Source organism: Poecilia mexicana, unplaced genomic scaffold (assembly GCF_051168715.1).
Source record: "Poecilia mexicana isolate PSO_F unplaced genomic scaffold, ASM5116871v1 scaffold_18, whole genome shotgun sequence".
Taxonomy (NCBI): Eukaryota; Metazoa; Chordata; class Actinopteri; order Cyprinodontiformes; family Poeciliidae; genus Poecilia; species Poecilia mexicana.
The window spans coordinates 5151018-5171955 of NW_028263387.1; the positions used below are offsets into that span (position 1 = coordinate 5151018).

Consider the following 20938-nt stretch of genomic DNA (forward strand, 5'->3'; position numbering starts at 1 on the left):
ACTATCTGACTTTGTGGTTCATCCTGTAGTGCTAATCTGTAACATTCTGTCTGTCTTCTTCACTGACTGAGTGAAGTCAGAGATCAGCAGCAGATCAAATCATGCAGCAGGTAGTTTGGATCAGTGTGGTTCTGCTGAATGTCGTCTGGATCTCCTTCTTCTTAACTCCAGATCTGGACTTCTCAGGTAAGACCAGCTAAAGGAGAGAAACCTTTAAATGTTGATGCTGCTGATGTGACATTAGTTTAAACTGATCTGTCAGACTTCCTGTTTGTCTGTTTTGCCTTTGTAGGATCTCATTTATAGTAAATAATCTGCAGTGACTTCCTTTGTTTCACGTATTTTGGTGGAAGGTTGACATCCACTCATTAAGAACATGAATGTCATCACTTTCAGTCTTTTAATGATTTTAATAAGCCGTTCTTTTTTCAGGACAGTATTTTAGTCCTCCACTATAGTTTCCATAAACAAAATATAGTCAGAGTATCTGCTGTTTCACGTTCTTTTAAATTAGTTGGTTTCCTGCCACAGACTTAATGTTAAAGGATGGGCGATGGATCTTAATTTGAGTCCAATTCAGTGCCATTCCAGAATCTTGTTTTGAGTTTTAGCTTTGTTTTTGACAAAAGTGACTTTGGCAAAAAAATAAATAAATAAATAAAATAAAATAACTTTTAGGGAAAAAATGACTTGGGTCATTAATTTAGGATATTTACAGTATTCAACATGAGTGGATGTGACCTTGTGACCTGCTCTGTAACCGGTTTTGTGTCTCTCAGTGTTTGTGCAGAGGAGAAGCATCAGCAGCTCTGATGAGACGTTCATGATGGAGTTCTGCCTTCAGTCAGACTCTGACAGGCAGTGGACATCAGCTGGACCTTCAGTCAGCGGTCCAGATGGAGACATCAGCACCGTCACAGAACGTCCTGGTGAGACTTTGTTTGAGAGGTGATGTGGTCAGAAGATCTAAATGTCCTTGATACGTCTGTTAGAAAACATGCTTAACCTAAAATTTTTGTCCATTTTGGAGATGAAACACAAACGTTCGCAATGGAGTTCCACCTTCAGCCAGACTCTGACAGGAAGTGGACATCAGCTGGACCTTCAGCCAGCGGTCCAGATGGAGACATCAGCACCGTCACAGAACGTCCTGGTGAGACGTAGACGGCTTGGTTTGAGAAGATCTGAATGTTCTTGATGTTTCTGTTAGAATACGTAAAATTATTTCCCATTTTGGACACAATAAAATGCGAAAAATAGTCCATATGTGTGTCAGGAAATATGAACCTTCTCAATACACTGCTCAAAAAAATAAAGGGAACACTCAAATAACACATCCTAGATCTGAATGAATGAAATATTCTCATTGAATACTTTGTTCTGTACAAAGTTGAATGTGCTGACAACAAAATCACACAAAAATCCTCAATGGAAATCAAATTTATTAACCAATGGAGGCCTGGATTTGGAGCCACATACAAAATTAAAGTGAAATGTTCCCTTTATTTTTTTGAGCAGTATATTTTACATGTAGAACTAAAAAAAAAAAATTCCATTCTCTGAAGTTTTTGCCAAACTTTAATGTGATTCATTTGATTGATAAACTCCAAGTGGTTTATAACCGAGAGGGTATGGAAATTATTTGTGACTTTTTTTTTAGGTGTTGACACGGAAAAAAAAATCTGAATTTCTTGTGCATTTCTTTTCATTACATTTATGCTGCATTTTATCCAGTTTCCTAATTATTAAATCTGATTGTACGAATACTGCTATTTTCTGGAATCCCACTGAGGTTTGTGGGTATAATGTGTCTAAATGTGATAAAATATTGAGTTGTGTGGAAAAAACGAGTTCAAACATGAAACTTTGTGTTCATGTGAACAGCTTTATATAACTGCATATATAGTTCAACATTCAATCCATGCATTATTTGCAGTGAATAGAAAGAAAACTCAACATGAAGAATCCAACTCAGGTGACAAGTTTCCAACATCTGCAGCTCCTGATCCTGATGCTGATGAAATGTGAGGAACATTTTTGAATTTTGAGTAGAAGAAGTTAATGTGTAGAAGTGTAATAATAGTCTCTAGCCTCCTAAGGTTAAATCAGAATGCAGCCTTTTGGGTTTTTTTTCTGGTAAGAATATTTTTGGTTTATTCTGAGTCCTTCATCCAAACAAAAATATATTTCTAGTGTTTATTGGTGAATTTTCTTCTTATGTGGAAAATAATTGAATGACTTTGAAAAAACAAACAGTAGAATCGGTTTCACTAACAGTTATCCAACGTCAAAAAATGCAAACATTTTCTGGGAAGAACAAGGAATTTCAAAAAGTACAAAATTTCTGACTCAAAAATTTTCAACTATTTTCTAGAAAATTTCTGAGATTTACCTCTATATCTGAGGAGGAGTGTGTGGAAGGGGTAGAAATGTATTTCTCCTTTTTTCTATCTACAGTGGCCCTAACATGCTGTGATAATCTATGCCAATTTACCATCCTACTGATAAAACCTGATGCTTTATGGAGACAGAGTGGCCAGAAGCCACTAAAGAACTTGTAGCTTAAACAGCATGTTGTCCAATAATTTTCTGAAGTATTTTGATTATTTTTTTTCTTAGGACCTTCATTAGGTTAACTGGTGACTCTAAGCATGGTCTGTGGTCTATGAATTATATATTATGCGATTGTTTAGACAAGCTTTTTTGTTTTTTTTGTTTTTCAGTGATTTGTACAGACCTACTATGTTTACTCTTCATGAACAGAGACTGACTTCACCACCAGAGTTCAGCTCCAGCTCTGAAGCTGATCTTGTTACAAAGATTCCAACAACTCCTAAAAATCGGAAGGTCACCATCAACCAGCAGAAACTCACCCTCGGTCCTCCAAGACCTGGAACAGGAAGTGAGTTTTTACTCCAGCAAGTTTTCATCCAAGCAGAGTTTTGGTATAAATAAATGTTATGACTATATTTCTGATTCAAAGTGAAACATGGCCTTTGTTTTTACCTCTGCTGGGCTCAAACAGTGGATGAATTATGTTCTCCTGTTCGGGAGGCCAACAAGAAAACTTTGGAAATGCTCACACTGCCACCTGTTGGTGATAGGAAGTATTATGTTTGGACAATTTTACAGGTTTTTACGGCTTATTAGGCCGTTGTGTTGTAGATAGAAAGAAAGAGAGTAGAAAATCAAGAATGTTAGGCTTTTGACAATTTAACTATTTTTCAAAAGTCTAAAATTTTAAACTTTTGCAAGATTTTTCTGGAACATTTCTGAGATAAGTCTCAAATTTTCAGGGGAAATTTATCAGATTCATCTCAAAATTTCTGAGTTTATCTAACAAAATTTTTAACTTTTGGAGCTGAGAAATATTTTTTCTAGAAAAAAAATCTAAGCTTAATCTCAAAATATCAGATTTTATTATTATTATTATTATTATTATTATTATTATTATTATTATTATTGCAAATTTTTGACTTTTCAAGCTATTTTGTTTTTCCTAGAAAATTTCTGAGATAATCCCAAAATGTTTGAGCTTTTTGGCAAAAAATGACCACTCTTTTTTATGTATAATATGCCACTGTAGGCTCTGGCCTTATGACCTCATTTATTTAAAAATACTGATCTGTCCATTTCCTATTTATGATACTGTAGATGAAAAATCACATCAACCCAATCAAACAAAGGATTGGATCAGATCAATCAGAACTGAACCACAGGAGACTTGGTTTGAGGAAATACTTTTGCATATGATTACAATATGGCTGTTGTCGACCAATAGAAAACAGAGTTAGTGCAATAAGTACATGACAGAAGAATAGTTCAAATAAAATTAATGTTTTAAGGATTCCATGTAATGTTTGCAGTGAATGGGGAAAGAAAATCACTCAAACTGTCCTTGTCCTAAAGAGCAGAACATCAACCATTTCAGACCTGCAGCAGGAAATGACTATTTATTTGGTCATATTTTTACCAACGCAACGGTCTTGTTTTCAGATAGAAATCATCCTTATCCCTGCTGCACCAGACATTCTGGAAAACCTATACCCCTGAAGCACATTTCTTCATATTTCACTACTGGTCCTCAGTGCCCCATCCAGGGACTCATGTAAGTACCGCCGGCTGGGTTCCTGTCCTTCTTATGGATACAAAATTTCCTCTGCTTCATTTTTGACTTCACTGTTAAAACTAAAGTTTATGACTGTATTATTTTTTCTTCTTTTAAGAAGAAAAAAAAACCCAAAATGATGTGCATTTCTTTTCTCTCAGTTTTGTAACCGTAAAGCAGCGCCACGTCTGTGTGGATTCACAGAAACCCTGGGTGCTCAGCGCCATGAAGAATCTGGAGAAAAGGCCACGTTAACAGGGCCGACTGCTGTCCTGGAATCCGTCTCCTGTGTAAACCTGCCTGGGTCAGACCGTGATCCAGCCAGAGGAAACCACCGGTGAAAAAACAAACTCAGGTCAAGGTTCAGCTGCAGCGACCAGAGCCTTGATCTGAGGGGACGTTGAGGTCGGAGGAGACCAGAACCAGGCAAGACGTCAAACATGTTAGCCAAGCTGATACAAGCCTTCACAAGTTGAAAAACATCATTGCTTATAAGTAATATTGAAGGTTATCATTGAAGGAACTTGATTGAAGTTTTATTTGTTGGACGAGTTAGATATTTTCTTGTTTAAATTGAATTTGAATGACTTAGCCCATAAGCTGCATGTTTTCTGTGACATTTTGATTCCAAATGTTTCTAAATTAACATAAGTTCATGTTTCACTAAGCAGAGAAACACTGTGTTGATGTGTGGTGGATATGTGGCATTACTGCTGTGTTTTATTCTACCGCATGTTGACACATTTTCTATTGGATTTATTTCTGGTTTTGTCAACAGTATCACTTTATCCCTATTAAACCATCCAACTCAACACATTGGTCTGTTCTTTAGATTTTGATTAGATGTGTTTAGCTGTGCATTCAGCTAAGCCTGTGTTCATGAGGACAACGTTTAGTGAAGACACATTATTATTATTATTATGGGTTGTTTTTTTTTTCAAATATAATACCCAAATATTCTTCTGAGGAAAAGAAAAGCAAGGGACATTAGAAATCTAAATATTTATTTTGGCTTATTTATTAAAAATAGCCACACAGACATTTTAGTTTCACAAAAGTTTTCCAGACGGCAAGATAAAGAAAGAACAAATAGGTTTGTAAGGCGGCAATCAGGAAACATGGATTTGCAAAACAGTTTCTACCAGAAAATATATAAAGAAATCAACTTCATTTTGTCTAATCTCAGACAGTACTACATTCTGAAGGCTGTACATGTTCAGCAATAGCATTTAAACCTGACAGATACTTAATACTTGAAACTAGATATAATATGCAAAATATATTTTCTTCATTAGAACGTAAATCTGAATTTATGATTTTAGTTCAAACATTTTTGTCATGAAGCTGAAAGAATGCGTCATGAAAAGCTCCTCTGTCCACACTGAGCTTTTCATGACGCATTCAGGAAGAGACCGTCTCTTTCAACCAAAGTGACGTCACACAGGCAGAAATACGACTTCTGCTTAAGAGTTTTTTTTAATTAAACAGTAAATTAATGAGTTAAATGTTTCACTCTGAGCAGCGGTTCAGTTTCTGTCTCGACGCTTCGTTGTGGCTACATTCACTCCGATGGCACTCTTCTTCTCTTCTCTTCTTCTCTTCCGCCTGGTGTCGCTGTCTGCCGGGTGGTTACGGTCAGTCGAGTCAAGAATCTGTAAATGGCATCGAGAAAATGACATTTAAACATTATTCATTGTTGTTGCTTAAAAAAATAAAAAATCTCGAAGGGAAAACATGCAGGAGAATTTTGAGATTAGACCTGAAGCTGATGTTCATCTTTGTCTCCATGTTGAGCTGAGTGACAGCATGACAGAAACATATAATAATGTCACAAATCACATCTCATGTAAAAAGACTGCTCTGATATGAGTTTTGCACAAGACCTTAAAAGAAACATTTATGTCCTGTAAAAATGCATTTTATTATTCTACATTCTTTTCCTGTTCCTGATTACCTCTTTGAAGTTTCTTCATCTGAATGAACAGAAAAGAGATGATGATGAAAAGCAAACCACTCTCAGCTCCAGGAAAGATCAGCTTCATGTTGTTTGGCTTTTCTGCAACAAACATGAAATCACCCTTAAAATTAGATTACAATCTGGAAAATTAATGAATTTTACCACTTATTTTGTCTTTGTTAAATTTATTTAAAAACAAAACAACAAACAAGCAAAAACAAAAAGACAAAAAATATCAGTATGGGATGAAATCACTGTAAATAACTAAAACTAAAAAGAAACCAAAACAACAGACTGACATAAAGTGAAGTGTTCTCACCGATTACATGTAAATGTTGCACAGTGAACTTCAGCTCTCCACTCTTGTAACGTCCACAAATATATATTCCAGTGTCTGAGATATTTACACGTTTAATTATGAGTGAAACATTGGAGAAGTTTACGGTCATTTCGAATGATTTTCTATCAAATCCTTCACAGTAGTCAATGATTCTACGATCTCCATTAACCACAGTGATACAACTGGTGTTGGTTTGATTAATCACTCTGAACCAGAACGTCACTGAACCATGCTGGAACATGTTGGCGCTCTGCAGTGTGACATCTTCACCTGGATGAACTGTCAGGATCTCAGACCCAGAAACTGAACCAGACGTCCAACCTGAAACAAAAGGAAACAAGTTATTCAGTCTGAATTAGAGCAGAAAATAAATAAAGTCCAGAATAATGCATTCTGCTGAAGCTGCAGACATTATGATGCATTTATAGTCATTAAGCAGTCAGTGCTTACAGAAGCTGTAAAGCAGAGCTGCTATCAGGACAGAGTTCTTCATTTCCTGTTGACTGCAGCAAAGAACCGAGAGCCAATGAGGCTGCTGCAGAGAGAGAAGGAATAAAAAGTGTCAAAGTTTTTTTTCTAAGGTTTCTGCTTATGTTACTGGACCTGCCCCCATCAGGCAAGGCAAGAAGAGACGTTTGTGTCTTTAACACCATTTATGGGCATTATATATCAAAGTGCTTCACAGGAACACGAATGAACAGAGATAAAACACATTAATGACTTGAAATATGTCTCTTAAGGAGGAGTAGTTTTAATACACTAGTCAAAGTGTTTGTCTTGCAACTGGAAAGTTGTGGGTTTTGATTACAATTGTCAACTTGATGATTTTTTTTCAATATTTGACTATTAATGTTTACATTGTTTTTCAGCCTCATGTTGCATTGATGAGTGTAACACCAATAACCTTCTAAAGTGACTAAATTATCTCGCCAAGGGATAATAAGGTATATTTATATTCTTTCCTATAATATTGGCCACATTAGTGTCATGACTTCAGTACATTTCAGAAAAAAAGAGCTTATTTTTAGCACATTTACACAAAACATGATATTTGTTGAGCAGTAGAAGAAGATCTTAATTTCTACAAGTGTATTTTTTTTTCCTGAGTCATAGGTTAGGAATGTACTGCACTCTGGCCTATTTCTCTGAGATAGGCCAGAGAAATATTTAGCTAGTTAGGAATATCTAAGTATCCTGATTGGCTGTAAGAAAAGAAAATCACAAATCTTGTTATGAGCTTCCTTTGTTTACTATAATTTTTTAAATGCATCCTTACATTTTAATATACAGGTTGTTTTTTTTTTTTGCATACAGTTTCGTTGCAGAGCCAAAGACTTTTTGTAGAAATGTCACATGAACCACCAAACTTTAGTTACAGTTTAACACTAACTCTGTTTACTTCTGTTTTTGCTCTCTGTGTTTACACTTCTCTAACTCTGAGATCATCATTGAGATGCTGAGCAGCTCAAGACATGGAGAGAAATTTATTTTCATCAAGACGAACTTCCTCTATTCAAACATTCACACTGATCAGTGTGAACAGTTATTTATACACAAAACTGATAAAGATCATGATTGTTTGCAAGCAACAAGTCAGACTTTATTTTCCACTGTGGTTGAATCTTTAGCAGCAGAGTTTAGTTCAAAACAACAAAACACATCATCACTGATCTGTAATGAACTCCCTTACTGAAACTAGATGTTTCTACTTTATCTTTAATAATTAGGTCAACAGTTTTACTGGATTTACTTTAGAACAAAGGCTCAGAGTACAAGTGCAAAGAAAGTCATGTCATATTTTATGAAGCTAACAGTTCTCAGAATCCAAATCTTTTCCTCAGATCACAGAGTTTCTGTTTCTCTCAAATCAGGCAATGACTTAACTGACCTTGACTTCCTTCAGCTGCTTTCTAACACAAGTTGGAGATTTAAGACAAAGATCCAAACATGTGGTTTTGTCTCTTCCACTATTTTAATTCATTCATTAAACATTCAAAGCATCAGAATCTCTTGGAGCTGCAGTTCCACTTCCTCCTAAACTCAAAACAGAGAGAACAGAACTTCAGTTCTGGTTCACTGTTGACCCGGGATTCTGTAAATGACACCAGAACACTGATTAAAAAAAACACATTGTGTTTGTAAGTTAAAAGGAAAAGAAGAAACTTGAAGCTAAACCCAACTTAGAGAAAATAACTGAAGTTGATTCACCTCAGTCAGGTGTGGACGTGTCCAAATCATCACCTGGGAAACAGAGACAGAAAACGATGATGATGATGATGATGATGATGATGATGATGCATTATGAGAGTTGAGAGGTTTTATTAAACACATTCTGATCAAATTCTGCTGAATGATAAATTCTCTCAGTAATTATTGCGATAAATGATATTTCTGTTGTTTTGAGACTGTTTCCAATCAATGTATCAATAATGGCTGATAAATGCACTTTAGTTATCTTAAAGACAAATAAACTTTAATTTTATAAAGAACTTAATGCAAAAACTGGAAGATATTTTAAGTATCCAAAATGAAACATCAACTGAAAACAACAAATAAAATGAAAACAAAAACCCCACTTACAATCATAGCCATAAATAAAATGGATTATGAGGTCTCTGAGGAAAATTGCCCATAAAAATATTATTCATAAGAATGAAAATCCATTTTAATTGACTATTAAATTAATTAGCTAATTAATTGATTGATTTATTGTTTCTGATGACAGAAACATTTCTGGTGATCGCTTTTAGAGCTCATTGTTTTATTTAAACAACATTTAGACATAAACAAGGAATTATCACTGAGAATAATTACTAAACACTATAAAAAGTCAGAATAAATTCTAGATGATTCTTGTTGTGCCTGAAATCTGATGTGAAATATGTTTGATTTATAAATCTAGTTAAATATTCTTCCTGGAAGAGATTTAATCAAACCAGAGCCTTGTTGAACTTGAACTTTGAAATTATAAATTAATAAGAGAATCTCTGGGAATAAATGTACATAACAAACATCGATGATGTAAGAAACAATCAAAATAATATCAGTTATTTAACAAATTACCTTTCAGGAGTCGAATAACTTTAACAAGCAGAACAATGATGATGGTAACAAGCAAAACATTCAGAACTCTGAGAGTCAAAGTGATTAACTTTGTGTTATCAGGAGGACTTTCTGCAACAAAACAAACAACAAAAACCATTAATTAGGTTTAATCATGGCTTCCAGGGATTTACTGGAATGGTGGTTTGAAAATCATCCTTACTTTGAACTTCTGTGTCATCATAAAATGTCTCTGTCCCTTTAAATAAAATTCACGAAAAGGATTTGTAAGAGAAATAAAATTAATAAAAATGCAGCAGTTTCTCCTTGGAGAATTTAAGAACATTATGAAGTTTCCTCTCACCGTTCACATGTAACTGAGTCGCAGTGAAAAGTCGATGTTGTTTGGTAGCAAATCCACAGAAATACAGTCCAGAGTCAGAAACGTTCAGCTGATTTATTCTGAGAACTGATGTGGACGAGTTGGACCAAATGTTAAATGATCCATTTTTAAATCCATCACAGTATCTGGTTGATCCTGACAAACTGACAGAGATACAACTGATCCTGGTTCTGTTGACTAATCTGAACCAGAACAACGGAGGACCAGAATGTTTGTTACAGAGCAGATTGACGTTTTCACCTGGCAGAACAGACACTGTCTGAGAAACAACAGAGATCCAGCCTGAAACATTAGAAACCAGAGATTTATGACCAAAAAAACACCATTTCCTGAGCAATACTTACAAATTATGCTAAATGTTAAAGTTATTAATGCATTTGAAGAGATCAAATAATAAAACTTACAGCAGCTGAAGAGAACAGCTCCTATAAAGACAAAGTTCTTCATGTTGAGTTGACTGAAGTGACGAGACGTCAGGAAGCTGTTAGCAGAAGTAAAATCATAATATAAAAAGATTATGATGCTGACTGGACGGCCCACTGTGAAGCTTTCTGAAAAATAACCACAAAAGTCTAATTGTGGTTACCTTCATTTGGGTCGATGACAGGGGAGGGGCATCATGTCAGGGGGAGGGGCTTCATGAGAGGGGCAGGGGTAAGTACTGCAGGAAGTACTTTCTGAACAATAGTCCCAGTGATCAGTTGTTTCCTGGGCATCATTTTGTTTCTGTATATAGTGTGTTTTAGTTTAGTTGTTATTGTGTCTTATTGGCGTCTGGCGCCTCCTAGAGGCCAGGTGCTGAGTCACACAGTGATAGAGTAAGTCTGCCTCAGAAACAGAATGAATTCAGTTTAACAGCAGCCTCTGCTGAACCCTCTCAGGTAGGAGAATCTGAGTCAGAAAGGCTGTGGTGAATCCCATACAACTAGTCATTCATCTCTACAGATACATGGTAAAAAACTGCAGACGGACAACATGGGGCTGAGTACACAGCCTTGTGGACAACCAATCCTAAGTTGAGGAGAAATGAGGGGTCCAAGTTTCACAGTTGTTGTTTAGTTTCTAAGTAAATCCTTTACCCAGCTAATATAAAGCCTCTATTGGTCACTTTACAAAGTAAAATGTTAAAAACGATCACAGTGAATGACAAATTGCAGTCAGTGAGTAGTAAGTCTAACTGAGACACGAATTAGAGTAAAACCACCTGAATGGACTCTGAGTGGACGGACTGTCAGTAGAAGTAATTATAGAAAATAAAACAGGTGTAGCTTTGCAGAGATGAAATCTTCATTCTCCCGTTCTGCCCAGGTTGGTTTTGTTTGTCATGTTGATCGTTTTAAAGGTTAATCTGTGAAGTTTGATCTTTGTAACCACATTTTAAATTCTGCGGAGGGGTTTGTTGGTTTTGTGGTTGCACAATAGGTAACCCAAACATGCTCAGATATCACAAGCAAAAACCAGAGGTAAAGTATTGGCTCACTTTACAGTAGAGTCTTTTTCCTTTCAGTGTTTTAGTTTGGACAGACGCTACAAAAAAACATGCTGAAGGTTTTTCAGCTCCGTGTGGCTCTGATGGTCGTTCTGTGGATCTCCTTAGTTTTGCCACCGTGTCATTCTGCAAGTAAGATCAATTCATAAAGATTATTTTTAAATATTAGTGTTGTTAAAAAGGAGAGATCAGATCATGTTCTGGTTTCCTTCTTTTCCAATTTGATTCATTGTTGACAACATGTTAAAAATAAAGTCCTTTTATTTGTTGTTCTGGGTGGATCATTAATTTGTTTCAGCAGCAACTTGTTGCTGAAACAAAGACTAGAGCAAATGCATGGAAAGAGTTCCACCTTAAATCATACAAGTTTGGTGTTTTGGTAAAGCTCTAAATTGGCCAAATTATTTGTAATAAACAAATTACACTAGAACATTTTAAATAATTTAAATCATAAATCAACACTAGATTCTACTTTCAACAACAACAGCAAATTCCAAATGATTCATTCAATGTTTTGTAGTGAATGAAAAAACTGCTGATGCTGTTTTTGTCCTAGAAAACAGAAAACTGACATCACTTTGCCCATTAAAAGGAAACAGTCAGCTTCAACCATTTGACATCTGCAGCAGAAATTAGTTTCTATTCACTCAGACTTTCACCAGTCTAATGGTCTTGTTTTCAGATGGAAGATTTCCCACTGACTGCTGCTTTCAATTCTTCAGAAACCGGGTGAACAGAGATCTCATCTCTTCATATTACAGGACTGATCGTCGCTGCGTCTTAAGAGGAGTTGTGTAAGTACTGATAACTGGCTTTCTGTTCATAGGAGGTTACATGATAAAGTCTGGAATTATATTTTATTTTCTCTTTTTAGAAAAAAAACAGCAACCAAATGATGTGCATTTCTTTTCTTTTAGCTTAATAACACGCAGGGGACGCAGCATCTGTGTGGATGAAAAGGAACCGTGGGTGCAGACTATTGTTGAGCATCTGGAGATAATGTCCTTCTAAAGGATCTGCCGTCTGTTCTGCTTCATCAGATCATGTGAACAATAAATCACATGTGGAAAAATGATCAGGATTTTGGTGTCAGAGCTCTTACAGTTCAAATAATCAAAGATTTTGATTTAAAGTTAAAATCATTGTTTGGTTTTCTATCATTTCTTTTTAAAGCTTTGTACAACAACTAGTTGTTGTTTGCACTAAACTCTGCTGGTTTAATATGTAAACCATTAGTGTGCTTTGGCTCAGACTGAAGAAAATCTCCTGAGCCTTTGATCAGGTTGTTTTTCTACTAAATAACATCAAACATTTATTTAATAGTTAAATGAAAGGAAGTTTACTTTTGCAATATTTCTACACATTACAGTTCCATTCAACCTTAAGCCAAGAGGGAAGCAGTGACATAAATGTCAAAGAAACAAACATGCTGAAGTCTTTATTTCAAACGAGTAAAATGTCAGATAAAAAAAAAAGATAAACAAATAGAACTCCCAAATGCAGTTCAAAAAGGAGCAGGAAAAAGACAAAGCCAACATCTAGTGTTTACTCATGTCATGATTTCTACACTTTCTAAATTATCTCAAGGCAATTAATTTATTATGATGTCTGATTTTTACTATCTAAAGTCTCCTGTAAGACAATCCGTACAGCTACAATCAGCAAAACAAACTGTTCTGTATAAATCCGTTATACACACACAACACGCTTTGTGTGTTTACATCTAGTTGTTTGTATCTGGTTATATAAGCTAATAAGCTTTTTTTAATCCTTCACAGTTAAAAGTTGCATTAAAAGATAATTCAGTCTAAAATGAGTCAAAATTCTCCTCACATCCCAAGTTTCCATACAATTCCGTTTCAATTATGAGCAAAAAGTTTTAATCACAACTTATTTAGTAAACCTGTATCAAACACATGGTTATGTAATCTGCATCCTTATCCCTAAAGTATTAATTTCTTTGTAAGTGAGCAAATTGCAGTATCCACAGAAAATCAAGTAAATCAAATAAAGATTTTATCCTCTGATGGCATCTACACAAGCCATCCAATTTTAGACATTCTTAACAGGGGTCTGTGTGTGTGCACCAAATCAGGTCCAAATAACTGAAAATCTAAAGGCTTAAAATATTCTTATCATCTTTGCAAAGGATGCAGAACAAACAATTTCTAAAGAGTATGAATAATGCTTTGAACAATGAAAAACACCCAACAAGTGAGAATAAGCCTCAAGAGATTTTTTGGAAAATGAGTAGTCAACAAATGAGTAGGTTTTCTCAGATTTATAGCAGGTTTATAGTAGGATCAGGTTGTTCTGGTTGTCATGAAGCCTTGACGCAAATTCAAACTGGAAGACTCTTCAACCTCACCTGCATCATCCAATCACCGCATCATGTTCACCGCCAACAACCTCAGCACCAGACCATGACCTGCCTCGTCCAATCACCAATCAAGCTCCTGCTTATAAGGATCCTCATCCATGACATCATTAGCTTTCAAGCTGTGCTCAACCCACCTCCACCCCTTCTCCACCTGCATTCTCCCAGCTCTCCAGGCTGCCATCCTTTATCTGACCTCCACCACCAGTGTACAGGCCCTGGGGGGAACATATCTCTAATCTGCATTGGGGATGCTCATCCGAGCTTATTGCAATTCACAGCTCAAGTCTTCTGCCGGGGCACCAGCGCCAAATAACTTTAATTTATTCATGTCAATAAACCTTTTTAATTGCTGTTTTTCAGTCAATTAAGACTGGCAGATGAAGTGACACATCCATTTTGTCATTCTTTTAAATCTGTTCATTAAGTTTGTATGAAAGAGTGAGTTTCAGCAATGGTTATTTTCCCATACAATGAAATTATATGACTAATTATATCTCTAATAAACTATCAAGATTTGTTTTGCAATTGTCTTTGTTTTCTTTATTTGTGGCAAAATGACATGGCAAGTTAGGGTTAGGGTTATTGAACTAGCAGTTTGTGTAAGTTCAGTTTAGTGAAAATTGTAGTCATTATAGGAGTAAATCAGTTGTTTTCACTCTCATTTATGTAGAACAGTAACTATAACAACTAACACTTCAAACTGAGTTAAAAAGGCAACGATGAAATGTTAGCTTTAAGAGAAGATGTAAAAACATGAACACTCTGTGTCTAATATGTAGTGATAACCCATTCCACACGCTGCAGCTCGCTGCTGCTGATTGCACATGCCTATTATTAGCCTCCTCCTCCTACCTACATTGTGACTGAAGCTCTGACTTGTTCTAGGAAACAGTCAGAAGACTTGTTTGCTGTGTTCAAACAAGTCTTCTGCTGAGATCTGTCTTGCCTGCAAAGCAGTAAGTTTACTTAGTTTTGTATGTAAATGTAATTTCAGCTATAATAACAGTTTGCTTCTGTTCTCAAGTGCTTGGAGAACATGTTCACCTCTTATTTAGGACAAAGTTTTAACTTGACTCCTAATTTGCACTGCATCCAACTCCGCTCCACTGCTCACTACACAGGTGGTCGGCAGCCGTTCTGGAGCAACCTAATTTCCACTGCTTGCGTCCCTTTTCTGCGTCGCTGCACTGCAAACTGCAGACAAGCTACAAGACATACGCATGGGAAATGAGAGATCGAAGTTAGTGATTTATGAAAAGGATGCTTGGTGTCATGTAGAATATCATTGTTCTCAAATTGTTTTGCCCCCAGTCACTCTCGTACTTTGCCTGCCTTGATTTGCGCTTTTGTTCTGACTAGAGCAGAAACTTGAATAGGTTTCAGCATTAAATTCACATGATTTGTGTGTATGCATAGTTATTGGTGATATATCCTGACATCATAATGTTTAGCCGGGGCACCTCATCCCCAGAATAAGGAATATGGAAGAAGTGGTTCATTATGAAGGCAGGTAAATAAGCACTTAGATTTAATTGCTGAGACATGACTATACATTGATTCTTGCAGATGTATGTCTCTAAAAGTTGTCTCCTTGGGAGCTTTGCTGAATCACTCCTCTTGATTTTAAGGCTTATATCGTTTTAGAGGAAGTGATGCACAAGGGCCAGGAGTTAAAGTCAACTATTCCTATTTTCTCTGTTTATTTAAGGTGCTGGTGTCACTTAGTTTGCAATTTTTGTGTAAGTTGACCTGCTACTGTCTCATTTTGGTTTCTTATGTGTAAATACAGTAGTAGCCTAAGACCCCAGGTCTACAGTACGGTTTGTGTCCTGAAGGGGGCGTCAGTGAGACCACAAAATGAAGATTATCAACTGAAGTTTTCACACCAACCTTGGAAAACTCAACAGGGAATTTGATATACAGGTCAAAAATATTGAGAAAATATCTAGATAGCCAAACTTGTGCACCTCATTTTTCTTTTTACATGTTGTTGTTTTTTCATAAATTACTGTGGACTTGTTCCCCATTATAAATTGGTTTTGTTATTTCATGCCTTTTAAGGATTTTTTTTTTTTTTTTTTTGGAAAAGAAACCTTTAAAAAGCCCAGGGTTTAACCTTGTCTTCTGGACTCTCAACCTGCTTATTTGAAACCGAATATAGATTTGCTAAAACTTAGTTCCGTCTCCAGTCTCTGTAAACTCGGTTCTGCAGCACCTGAAGACAGAGTTTCAGAAAGAGCAGGTGCTTCTTAAAGAGACAGAGGCCCAATTTCAAGGTGTTGCGTTAGTCAATTTTTTTTCAAGTCATGTTTGATATATAGAGCATTTTTATAGCAACTGTAGGTAACATAGTTACTTGATTGTGCTATAAAGTGGCACTATGTGCCTGGAAAACACCTCACCTTGACTTTTAACCCAGAACAAGATGTTTATTTTTAGCATTATGGTTTCTGCCTTTTTTTTTTCTTTTTGTTTTTTTTTTATAATTTTACGTTTTTTATTTGTAGGTTACTCATGTTTTATGCTCATCACTTTTTGATTACTGTTGTTTGAAAGTGCTTTACCAGTAAACATGGCTTGGCTGTAAAAAGTGGGCTGTTTCTTTTGTGGTTAAAATCTAAAAATGCCCACAGATACACACACACATACATACACACACACACACACACACACACACACACACACACACACACACACACACACACACACACACACACACACACACACACACACAAAGTGAGCATAGCATTGTAGGTCAACTTCCTGTCACATGCATGCTGCTCAGGTCGCCATCAACAGCAGCAGCAGGATGTTACAAACCATCAGCAGACAGAAACATGATTCGGAGGGTTTGGGTCAGTTTGGCTCTGGTGAACCTGCTGTGGATCCTCTTCTTTTCAACACCAGATTCTTTTTTGGGTAAGAACAAATGAAGGGGCAAAACTTTGATTGACTCCACCTCTGTGTTATGTTCTATGTCCTGTGATGTTCGGCCTTTGTTTCTGTTTTGTTTTGTGACTGCCATGGCCTTAAAATTCCAGCCTTTAAAGCGTTGTGTGTGACGTTGTGGCTTTTGAAAAAATAAATGCTTATGCAGTGTTTCTCCAGAAAAGAAGCAGCAGCTCTGAGAAGGAGGAGTTTTGTATTAAACCTCAATTCGATTTTAACTGGACAACAACAGAAAGGGAAGTCATCACCGCCAGCACGATTCTGCAAGGTAAGCTTTAGCTTTGCTGGCATCAAGTTTCAGTTTTGGACAATAGATTAACATCTTACTTTATTATAAACTCTGACTTGTAGAAAATGTGGTAATGTCATTATTGAAAAGATAAGGAAAGTTCCCTCAAATCTAATGGCACTCCTTCAAAAGACATGCTCTCCAATCAACTGCAACGCAGGCTTGGTGGCAGGAGAGGGTGGCGCCTTGGTGATTTCCAGGGTCACATCATGACTATGGGACATTGAATGACATCACTGGTAGTGAAAAAGCTGGCTTTGTATGGAAGGCCTCATGTACAAAGACATGCATGGATTTCTTGCTTTAACATTGGCTGCATTTCCATCACAAATATGTGTGCAAAACTTTGTCAATATTCTGCTAATACACACACACACACACACGCACACACACACACACACACAAGCACACACACACACACACACACACACACACAAATATCCCCACAGTTAAATAATATGTTTTATTTTTGCACCATACTCACATATGCATATCTATACGTCCTCTGCAGCAGGCGGGAAGAGTGAAGAATTTAACTCCATGGACAAGTGTCCCACAAGTGCTGCACCTCAAATGTGAGTGGTTTCTTCCATCCATCCATTTTCTTACACCCTTGTCCCTAATGGGGTTGGGAGGGGTGCTGGTGCCTATCTCCAGCGAACAGGGGGGACCCCCATAAAATAGTTTTTTTTTTTCTTCATAGAAATATAAAAAAATTGGGCCCTGCCAATTACAAAATTAATTGTATCTTGTTTTTTAAATTGCTTTCAGAAGTAAAAATTAAATGTCACAATTCCCAGACCAAAAAACACACATCCATATTTGCACTGAACACCCCCATGGATCTGAATGAAATGGTTTGTTCCTGCTTAGCGCACTTGACGGTGACTGTGGTGAGCAGTAGAGCAAGACAAGAATGAGTGTGGCAGGTACTGTGCTGCCAAGAGAAAATAGTCATGTTTTTTAAGAGAGAGAGAGAAAAAAGACAAGTATCAATATGTAGCCCAGTTTTTCTCTGAGAGAGGTGGGTAAACTGTGAGATTAACAACCATTTAGCATAGTTAGCTTAGCTACAGACTACTGTTTGCTTCCATTTCACCAGCATTTAATGAACAAAAGGAAAAATATTGCCAACATATCCTTATATTTAACTTGTACTTGTCAACACCGACTTTCCTTTGCTGCCCTTCCACGAAATATCTCGACCATTCCCTTACTGCATAATTCTGCTTGATTCTCATCTCCTTTCTATGCTCTGGCTGAGATTTCTCCTATTAAACTGAATTTCTCCAGCTGAATTTCAACCAGGCCAATCAGCGAACAGAAGGAGGAGTTGTGAACAATTGTTGTTGATTTTTGTCCATAGCTTTAACAATGGCAGTGGAGGAAGTGAGCAAAGACATTCAGTCCGTGTTGACCATGTCTCAAAATATTGAGCAATTAAAGCTGGAGCTAGAGATAGATGTAATTGCTCTACTCCCCATGAGTTGTTTACAGTGTTAAGCTTCATCAAACTAACCTCATGCGTCGTATATCTTGCCCAAATGTTAGCCACTGGGTAAAATTTGAAACCTCAGCAGAGTTCATGCCTCCAGCTGGCAGTTGTTTCTCAGTAACCGAGTTCCAGACTAGAGATTCACCAATCCGATATTAATATCTGTATCGGTGCTGGTGAAGAGTCTTCAGATACATCTGTAAATCAGTACACTTATGTGACAGCTTCGTGTACCCGTTCCGTCATACACACTCGGAGGCCTGTTGGTTGGATTTCATGCCGTTTAAATCAATGCAATGACCACCTATTTCCACCTGGACATGGGTGTCCTCCACCCTTTCAAACCATACAGCCAGAGAGACATTTACAAGGGAGCAGCGGTAGAGGCAGATGAGATTGATTTACCAGTTTATTACAATAATTTATGGTGTCATCCAAGATTTGTGATTGTGGGATATTGTCACTTAGCATGTGCTAACCACTTAATACATGCTAAGTTTTAGAGTTTGTTTCCTGTTTAATATTGCTATAGCTTAAAGGGCCAGTATCATGTAAAATTGACTTTTTTCAGTTTTCCATCATGTTATAATTATATTCGCTCATCAAAATCATACCTGGAGTGTTGCCTTGATTTTTTTCACACATGATTGAGAAATCCTTGATTCTCCATGGCAACCATTCAGCTGTGTAAAACAGCTGGTTGGACCTAGCTCCGCCTTCAAGGCGCAGCTTGAAGTTAACATAGTTACTTGATTATGCTATTAAAAGGCACTATGTCCCTGGAAAACACATAATGCTGCCCCTTCAAACCTATGTGTTTAAATATAGACAAGAAAAAGCAAATAAATGTGTATACTTGTTTTCTTTTGACTTACAAATTTATAAATTTTGACAAAATAAAGCAGTAAGACAGTTCTATGAAGATACCGGCGCAGAGATTGCTTTTGGTAAAGAGATTCCATCCACTGATTTAAACAGGAAAACCAACATCAACCCAGAAGTAAAACCAAAGGTCATCATCAACCCAGAAGTAAAACCAAAGGTCATCATCAACCCACCTGAGCAGCGGGATGTGAACCTGAACCGAAGACCTTTTAACAGTGAGTGTACACTGGATCTAACTTCAAATTTCTGTTTATAAATTGAATTTCCTTCTCTTTTCTTTTTGTGAAAATCCTTCACATGACATTTATTGTGAATTCATCTGGCATACATGAACTGAATTGAATATATAAGCTGATTTACTGAATATTTATCAGAAAAATAAATAAATGAATGAATGCTCCAGTTTTATGTCCATGCATGCTGGGTAAAGAGCCTAAAACGTATTGCTCTTTGAGGCTGAAACATCTCCAATGACATTCCACTGCCTTCTGTTGTTTCTTGAACTCTGTGGCTGTACAACCATCAAAACTTCACCTGGGGTTTATATGTTTGGTAATCACATTCCATTTTACCAAAGGAAGGGGTAAAATGACGAATGCTTTCAGAGAAATATCCGTGCACATTTCTGTTTGGTGTCCAAGAAGTGGAAGGCTCACTTGTCACGGCGCCACAATACTTGATTGTCTTCTTTTCAGGTCCAAATGTCGCTCTTCACTGCTGCTTTATGTTTTCTACAAGAATGGTGGCAAAAGAACAGATCCGTTCATACCACATCACCGGTCCTCACTGCTCAAAGTCTGCAGTCTTGTAAGTGTCGGCCAGCAAGCAAGCTCATATCAATCACTAATAATGTCCTAAGAAAGTATCTTGTCTTAAGAAAGATACTTTCTGTGGCGTAACAGAATTGTTCTCCTTCTGTCACGTTACAGCCTCAAATTTAACTTTAAATAGTGCTAATGTTTGATTTTTATTTGTGTTTCCAACTCTACCAGCTTTGTTCTTCTCTTCTGTTGCAGGTTTGTCATGATATCAGGGAGTTACATCTGTGTGAATCCAAAGCTCTTGTGGGTCCAGAAGATCATGAAGGGTCTAGACAAAGAACGATATTAAGGCACCAAGAGCCCAATTTTGCTTTTTTTTTATTTTTTTGCTTACAGTGGGAATGATGATTATTTTTATGCTCAGAGGATTTTGTCTGTGCATGATGTCAACAAACAACTGACAGCCTCTAACTTTTATAGTGGTTTCTCTTTTTGGAAAGACACAAAATATCAACACAAAGTCAAAAACAGAAAAAGAAGATAAAACAGATTACATCAAAATTACAGATCATCTTGCATGGTATTGAGAATGTTATTTGCTTAACCCTAAAGAAAAAACATGACTTGTAACTTGGTCAATGTATAATGGAAGGGATTTCTTGTAGTTGGTTTGCATGGATTCTTAAAATCACTTTAACCTACTTCTTCAAACTTCCAGCTGTACAAACAGTGATTGTAATTTAATGTGTAAGCACCTTATTCCATAATAAAAAATAAAAAGAAAATCAGTAAACTTTCTTTCTAATTGTTCTGCAGTTTCAATTACTCCTGTTGTTCAAA

General features: G+C 36.6%; 4 protein-coding genes across 4 annotated transcripts; 3 read left to right on the forward strand and 1 right to left on the reverse strand.

Moving 5' to 3' along the window:
• Positions 1 to 58: 58 nt before the first annotated feature.
• Positions 59 to 4920, forward strand: LOC148153880 (uncharacterized). The gene is made up of 6 exons (XM_088015298.1): positions 59 to 186; positions 780 to 929; positions 1031 to 2024; positions 2724 to 2902; positions 3997 to 4108; positions 4270 to 4920. Exons 1-3 carry the CDS (start codon positions 102 to 104, stop codon positions 1162 to 1164), a joined length of 369 nt encoding a protein of 122 aa, XP_087871424.1. The 5' UTR covers positions 59 to 101; the 3' UTR covers positions 1165 to 2024; positions 2724 to 2902; positions 3997 to 4108; positions 4270 to 4920.
• A 175-nt stretch (positions 4921 to 5095) lies between these two features.
• On the reverse strand, positions 5096 to 8494 carry LOC106931711 (uncharacterized). Its single transcript, XM_088015297.1, has 5 exons — positions 6856 to 8494; positions 6385 to 6726; positions 6063 to 6164; positions 5868 to 5902; positions 5096 to 5760 (listed from the first exon to the last, which is right to left on the reverse strand). The coding sequence occupies exons 1-5, from the start codon at positions 6896 to 6898 to the stop codon at positions 5635 to 5637; spliced, it is 648 nt and encodes a 215-aa protein (XP_087871423.1). The 5' UTR covers positions 6899 to 8494; the 3' UTR covers positions 5096 to 5634.
• Positions 8495 to 11324: 2830 nt separating this feature from the next.
• On the forward strand, positions 11325 to 12414 carry LOC106912600 (C-C motif chemokine 3-like). The gene is made up of 3 exons (XM_014979410.2): positions 11325 to 11471; positions 12022 to 12133; positions 12257 to 12414. Exons 1-3 carry the CDS (start codon positions 11390 to 11392, stop codon positions 12348 to 12350), a joined length of 288 nt encoding a protein of 95 aa, XP_014834896.2. The 5' UTR covers positions 11325 to 11389; the 3' UTR covers positions 12351 to 12414.
• A 2816-nt stretch (positions 12415 to 15230) lies between these two features.
• On the forward strand, positions 15231 to 20896 carry LOC106917169 (uncharacterized). The gene is made up of 6 exons (XM_088015295.1): positions 15231 to 16638; positions 16817 to 16936; positions 17469 to 17532; positions 19431 to 19552; positions 20033 to 20144; positions 20354 to 20896. The coding sequence occupies exons 1-6, from the start codon at positions 16494 to 16496 to the stop codon at positions 20445 to 20447; spliced, it is 657 nt and encodes a 218-aa protein (XP_087871421.1). The 5' UTR covers positions 15231 to 16493; the 3' UTR covers positions 20448 to 20896.
• The last annotated feature ends 42 nt before the right edge of the window (positions 20897 to 20938 follow it).

Bases quoted from the DNA above. Each gene is read 5' to 3' on its own strand.
- LOC148153880 (XM_088015298.1), top strand. From the start codon at position 102: ATGCAGCAGGTAGTTTGGATCAGTGTGGTTCTGCTGAATGTCGTCTGG. The intron at 187-779 runs GTAAGACCAGCT...TGTGTCTCTCAG, and splicing joins TCCAGATCTGGACTTCTCAG to TGTTTGTGCAGAGGAGAAGC. The intron at 930-1,030 runs GTGAGACTTTGT...TCCATTTTGGAG, and splicing joins CACCGTCACAGAACGTCCTG to ATGAAACACAAACGTTCGCA.
- LOC106931711 (XM_088015297.1), bottom strand. From the start codon at position 6,898: ATGAAGAACTCTGTCCTGATAGCAGCTCTGCTTTACAGCTTCT. The intron at 6,727-6,855 runs GTAAGCACTGAC...CTTTTGTTTCAG, and splicing joins AGCTCTGCTTTACAGCTTCT to GTTGGACGTCTGGTTCAGTT. The intron at 6,165-6,384 runs GTGAGAACACTT...TGTTTGTTGCAG, and splicing joins GCAACATTTACATGTAATCG to AAAAGCCAAACAACATGAAG.
- LOC106912600 (XM_014979410.2), top strand. From the start codon at position 11,390: ATGCTGAAGGTTTTTCAGCTCCGTGTGGCTCTGATGGTCGTTCTGTGG. The intron at 11,472-12,021 runs GTAAGATCAATT...TCTTGTTTTCAG, and splicing joins GCCACCGTGTCATTCTGCAA to ATGGAAGATTTCCCACTGAC. The intron at 12,134-12,256 runs GTAAGTACTGAT...CTTTTCTTTTAG, and splicing joins TGCGTCTTAAGAGGAGTTGT to CTTAATAACACGCAGGGGAC.
- LOC106917169 (XM_088015295.1), top strand. From the start codon at position 16,494: ATGCTGCTCAGGTCGCCATCAACAGCAGCAGCAGGATGTTACAAACCA. The intron at 17,533-19,430 runs GTGAGTGGTTTC...TGATTTAAACAG, and splicing joins ACAAGTGCTGCACCTCAAAT to GAAAACCAACATCAACCCAG. The intron at 20,145-20,353 runs GTAAGTGTCGGC...CTTCTGTTGCAG, and splicing joins TGCTCAAAGTCTGCAGTCTT to GTTTGTCATGATATCAGGGA.